At 38.4% G+C, this 6,597-nt stretch overlaps 1 protein-coding gene across 1 annotated transcript in view; it reads right to left on the minus strand.

The window, feature by feature from the left end:
• Window positions 1–6,597, minus strand: part of RTEL1 (regulator of telomere elongation helicase 1) — a 52,776-nt gene that overhangs the window by 44,627 nt on the left and 1,552 nt on the right. Inside the window, 7 exon segments of the mRNA XM_019472998.1 lie at window positions 1,160–1,225; window positions 2,396–2,480; window positions 3,177–3,252; window positions 3,501–3,561; window positions 4,178–4,259; window positions 5,225–5,318; window positions 5,687–5,885. Coding sequence (XP_019328543.1) covers window positions 1,160–1,225; window positions 2,396–2,480; window positions 3,177–3,252; window positions 3,501–3,561; window positions 4,178–4,259; window positions 5,225–5,318; window positions 5,687–5,885 — 663 coding nt within the window.

Below are 6,597 nucleotides of genomic sequence, written 5' to 3' on the forward strand. Positions count from 1 at the left end.
AAAAAAAAAAGGTTTGAACACTCACCAAACTGATAAGTTTGACAAAATTCTCTATGACCTTGAAAAATAAGTCACATATTGTTTTGTCACAAATTTTTCATTCACAAAAAGAATCATCTTCCCTGAGGAATGAAAAGAAATAGTAAGGACTAACCTACACAAAAATTTGACTGCAATAGCAATGAAGAAATAAGTTCTAAAGAAAAAAAATGTTGAACTAGCTGCATGTGTAAACAATCTAATGAGAAAGTCATCAATTTTATTTCAGAGTAATTACTAAGTTTCCACATATTAACCTGGAACAGACAGTACCATGGGAGAACTATTGCAAAACACGTAGTTCTAGAACAGCTGTTCTGGTTAATTTCTGCATGCAGGCATCAATTAATAGTTTTAAAACACTACAGGGCGGGGGGGAACAAAATCCAAACAACTATGACGGGATTTCCACCCATTTTTCCAACAGAAAAAACGATGTTCTGACGGAAGGAGCACATACTGGACACAACTCTGCCACTATCTCTAGTCGAACATAGCACACCCTCCAGTGGCCTGTTTACTGAAAGAACATGCAATCAGAAAATAAACTTTGCAGCTGTTTAGCAGAAATCCCACTAGGAGGTTGTTCATGTGGTAGAAAAAAGGGACATCTTTCCAATGCTCTTTTGCATTTCATTATTTAGGCAAAGGGCTGCAGTTTCGAGCCAACTAAGGGGAAGATCCCATAATGCAGCACTTTTTTTTTTTTCCTTTCTCTTTTTTTCCTCTATGAGTGGCGACTTGGCAAATGTGACTCTTGTAATATTTCCATCTACTGCACTTGGACAGCTGATGCAGCTGAGCTTCAAGAATGGATCTTTCATGATTTCTTACACCCTGGAAGAGAACTCTCCAAACAAGAAAGTGAGCGCCCTCATAAATTTGGAGATCCACCCTTCAGGAAGAAACTATCACCTTGTAGCAAATCACAGTAGTGTCAAAGGACCGTTAATTAAACTACAAAGCTTTAACTGTTGCGGAAACAAGAAATATTCACGATAATGAACATTAACAACTGAAATAGCTGAGTACAGATTTTACAGACAATAACAGGGCACGGGTCCGTTTTTCTCTTTGGGTGAAGTTTGAAAAAAATGGCAACAGACCAGAAACAACTTACCACATTGTGAGCTTCATCAAGTATTACCACAGTCCCCTTCAGGTCTAAGTTGTGCGCTCTCCGGCTCTAAAAGACAAAGAAGAGAACGAGGGAATGGACAGAAAGGTCACAGAGAAATATAGATTCGATTGACTGAGAAATTGGCTCATGAGACAGATTTGGGGTTTCATGTATTTTGAATACTGGGGGGGTGTTTTATTTTTTCAGAAAACAGAAGTAATCACTGTGGCTACCTAATATGTAAACCACAGAATTGTTTTCTCTGGAAATGAAGGTGATAAAATGCATCATGTAAAAGTTTATGGAGGTTACAACTTACATTGTAACGAAGAAAAAAAAAAAACCAAACAGTTGTACCATACTAGGATACACAAGTTTATCAGAATTAGTTTCAGTCACTATTTTTGCCAATAGGGATCCGGGAGGAGTGGGGTGCGAAGCAGGGGGATTTGCCTTGTTTTTACAAATTAATGCTTGTGTCGTCTTTGCAAGAAGTGGATGCTCTGAAAACACCCCCGACAGTACCAGATCACAGAACTTCTTCATAATGCTTCTTTGCTTAAGGCGGTCAGAGATTTTTTAAATTTTATTTTATTTTTTAATTTATTAAACATTTGGTCTTTTCACCTTTTGTAGCAGTGAAATGTAATCTGGATTTTACTATAATTCATGAATTACTCCAAGTTGCATGAAGACATCAGCAGATTTGTTTCCTCAACAGAGTTTTCAAAGGTTTCATTTTCTACCCACGAAATATGGACAACTTATTGCAACAGCTTTTTTTACAAAGCCAGCAATTATTTCCAAGAGAGATGTCCAATCTCTACTGAAAACGTTTCCTTATTCTAGAAATCATGTAGCTGGCTGCAGAAACAAAAATGTCTCAGAATGCACGCAAAAATATTGCGTAGTAGGTGACTGAAGATTTGTATCCAGGAGGTGAAGTATCACCAAACAAGGGCATCACATTCTGCAAAGCTAATTCTATAAAAATAGCAAGACCTCAAACAAAAAGAGAAAATCTTTCTTAACTGTGGGAAAGAAGAACTTTACAGAGAAAAAACACAAAAGGGCATCCTCTGTGGTTCTGAATTTGAACTGGGTTTTGATTAGTTTTGAAGTATACCACACAATGCATTCACCAGCTATGCATCAGTTCTTCACAGCTTATCCACTAAAAGCCAATATAAGAGAAACAGAAGAACACTTGCATTTAAAAGCAAAGATATATGTTACCTTCGAGTCTAGCAAATAGTTGTAAGGCATAAAAATAATATCTGCTTGCTGCTTCAGGCTTCGAGAGAGATAATAAGGACAAGCTCTGTTTAAAAAAAGTAGTACAAACTATAAAGTAATACTTGCAGAAATATTAAGAGTGCATTCATGTACTATGTTTCATTCTCAAGGGTTTCTAATCAGCTGCTTAAGGAGTTGAAACTGGCACGTTTAATTTTAGGGCGGATGGTTAGCTCTATTCACACAACACAAGTAAAAGGAAGTGTAGAAAATAATACCTAGCTGTGCAGCTCAACAAAACAAAGGAAAAAGAAATTCAAGGAGAAAGAGCGGCATTCGTTACTGCATTATCATTTCACCCCTTTAGGCTAGAAGTAAATGCTGCACTAGACTATTTTATCTCAACAAATCAGTCACCTCATCCCCTTAGATCTGAAACAAAACTGCAGTATCATTTGTCATGTCAGATGATATTGGCAGCCTCTGCTCGAGTGAGAGATAAAATATTGGTGAGCCTGACTCTGGTCTGATTCAGTCTTTACATAAATAAGGACTGAAACAAGTTGCTGTATGATGAAAGCTGCAGTAACAGAAGTTAAGGCTTTAGTGCACACGATTTTGTTGGAAGCTGTCTCTGCAATGTATTTAGCCACTCCACTTTGCTCTCATCGTTGTTCTGCTACTTTAGTGTATGTCAAGTTCACACCAAGGTATTAATAAAAATAAACAGATAAATAGTTTTCACAAGTAAGGGGGAGGAAGGTCGGAGAGGAACATTTACCTGTGCTTGTTTCCATTTTTAACCAAGTCTTCGATATCCATGATTGAATCAACGAGTTCTTTCTCTGTACTCTTTTCTGTGAAAAATTAAACATTACAACAACAACCTTAGGTAAAAGTATCAGAAAGATTTTTTGTTACCCCAATCATCACAGTCATCCACTTAACATTTCATTCTCGAAACACATGAATGCAGAGCAAAACACACACACGCGCGCGCACAAGCAGACTCTGCCAACTCTTTCAAACTTCTCTACCTGCCTAGCAAATCCCTCCCTCTCCAAAAAATAGGGCTGTACTTCCACAAAGTGAAAGCCAAACTCACCTTCCACATTGTTATAGAAATGACAAGCACGAGCCATCACTTTCATTCGGCACATGTAGATCTGTAAAATATAGCATGTTTTAGCTAAGAGTAGCACAGCCTGTCAAGCACTGAAAAGCGCGGTAAGGCGTGAAGAGCTATTAGTTTTCTGTAACACCAGCTAATGATTAAATGCTAATCACAGTTCTTCAGTTTTAAAATCATGTGTCCCTCTGTCCACCTTAAAAGTTAGGCTCTTTTATGCAGCACAGACCACTCAGATGCTCAGAGGAAATTTTGTTATATTTTGCCACTAATGTCTTTCAAAAGAGTAATCTTTGGCATTGCTTGTAAAAATAACAGGTAAATCGATCACTGAAACACTGTTTTGAAATTATTGTTGCCCTTAAAAAACACTTAAGTGGCAGATCAGAAATTAAACTGCAAACTATTAACTCTCTCTCGTGTTCTACACAATGACACCCTTCTCTGGATGGAAAATGCTACCAGAGACACAGAATTAAATTTTGCACTCACAAAACTAGAAGCTTAAAGTTCCTCAAAACACATTTAGAACTACTATCTTTCCCTACAGCCTCCAGTAGTTAAACAATGTCACAGTTAAGAATTACACACCACACGCCACAAGAAAAAGCTCCACGTTCTCACTGCGCATGCTTTCGAGGCTCTGTTCTCACCTGCATGTGGTTGCTCTCCTGTCGCTTCACTTCAGGATTGATGCAAAGCTGCTCTCTGGAACCCAAAACACATATCTTTGGCCTGTTCAAACAGAATACACAAAACTGATGTTAAAAATAAGGCAAGAAAGAAGAACACAGTTGTACATGCCTGGGTTGGGTATCATATACCAAAAGCAAAAGGTTCAGGAGAAACAGATGAGCCCCAAATAAGGGTCAGAACCAGAAACAGTAAGCAAGCTAGTCTGTTTGCAACAGCTATATATGTTACTTGACTTCATGGTACTGTATTTCTCCTGGTAGCAGTGGGTGGTAATAAGCACCAGTTTACAGCAGGAGGTAATGAGTAACAGCTTACATCATCCACCATAAAATCTGGATTCTGACAGTTCAGCCAAATAAGCTGGGGCCTGTCATCTATTACAAGCTATTCCAGAGCTGACTGTGATTTTCAGAGCAAGGTTATGACAAGAACTAATGCGTTGCAAACATTCACAGTCATTTTTTTTGCTTATTACAAGGCTGTATCTTTACAAGAAACACATAAAGAAATGACTACTGCCTGTCCAAAGAGCTCAGTCAACACACTGGCATGTCAACAGCCGAAAACTGTGACAGACATTGGTACAGGAAAAACACAAAGTTCTTCATAGATTTACATCAGCTTAAGGAATTCAACTTTGTAATGGCTTCCCACTGCCGTAAAGAAATGCCCCAGGAAAAAAAAAAAAGGGGGGGAAAAAAGGAAAAAAAAAAGGAATTTTAGAAGTAAATGTGTGAAAACGTGTGACGTAAAGAACCAAAACCAGACCAAATTCAGGAAATTCTATGATTGAAGGAGATAAGAGAAGCTGTGAAGCATGAAAACAAAAACCCCCAAACTCAACAACAAAGAAATCCAGGTTCTATACGTGCACGTTAAGAGAACTACATTTCGGTGGTGTCAGGTTTTTATACATTCATCCACATAAATTCAAACAGTAACCAAACGAGATGGGTATCTCCACCTTTTCTTTGAATAGGAACATTAACCTAAATCATATTTACCTGTAGACTGTGTTCTTTAACTCGTTAATGACCTGTGTAAGTTGTGAGTGAGTTCTGGAAGCATAAATTATTTTGGGAACGTCAGTGTAATAAGCTGCCAAACGGAGGAGAAAAGAAAGCAGAAAAACATTATTAGCATGGAAAGAAGAACTAGAGGTATTATCAGCCTCCTTTCCCAGCTGGTACTATGGTAACAGTTTGCCTGGTAGAGACAGCAAGAAATTTTGTCATCTAACTATTCACACACAGGAAATGAGCTAAATGAGTTTCTAATGTTCTAAGAAAATTTAAAAATACGTAAAACACCTTTAAAACCTATAAAAAGGTGTGAAACTGTGCTTCAGCTGCTAAACAATGGCTCCACGACTTTTATAACTACATACTTACAGAAGATAGATAAAAGCAAACGTTCATTAACATTCCTGTATCGCTCCTACTGAGCATAAAAATCACAGTACTTACTTGGGATATCGGCATCTGTGGCAGCGTTGCCCCAGGATGACATGGGTCTCTCGGGAAAGAGCTCCACTCCATTCATACGCTGTGCAATTTTGCGGGCTGAGATAGTATCTTTAAAGTGTTCCCGCCAAGCCAGAGTGGAACACAGCAGGCAGAGGGTCTTTCCTGTGCCTGTAGGGCTCTCCAAAATACCGTTTACCTTCTTTATTGAAGAGAAATGAAATAAAAAGGGAAAAAAATGAGCAATTTGGAGATTCGACTAGAACAGGTCTTTGTGCAGTACTGCATTTCCTCAGCAGAAAAACAATCTCTACCTGGCAAAATCTACCATATGACAGAAACACACACACACACACCTCCACATAAGGTTGTTACAAATGCATGACCTGTAGGACCCTCTAATCAACTTAGTGAGGCTCAATCTAAAACCAAGAGCCAGACATTACCCTTTATTTAGCAGAGGAATTCTCCACTCTTAGAGCAACTAGAATGCATCACATTTCAGCATAAAATACATGAAAATATTAGAAGTTACTGGGGGGAGAGGGGGAAACAAAAACAAAACCAGAAAGTGACTCTTAGATTACAGACTGCCAGTTTCCTTTAGAATTAAGACTATATCCCACATCACAGTTTATGCAGAAAATTTTCCAAGCACTTTTAAACACTCAGTCCTCCTGGATGTTACAATTATAAAGTGCATAAAAATACTACATGCTGCAGAAAAACTAGCAGCTGAGCTTGTGCTGCCATGACAATTCGTGTTCAATTGTATTGAAAGAATTTCTATATATAATAGGCTTACACTACTTTTAGTTTAAAACAAGGAGGCACCAAGCAGGAACCAAGCCACTGCCCGTGACGTGGAGGAACGCTGAGCCACGTGGAAGCCAAAGCTTCCACAATAAGGCGGT

This window comes from Aptenodytes forsteri, unplaced genomic scaffold, assembly GCF_000699145.1.
Source record: "Aptenodytes forsteri isolate BGI_AS27 unplaced genomic scaffold, ASM69914v1 Scaffold422, whole genome shotgun sequence".
Classification (NCBI taxonomy): Eukaryota; Metazoa; Chordata; class Aves; order Sphenisciformes; family Spheniscidae; genus Aptenodytes; species Aptenodytes forsteri.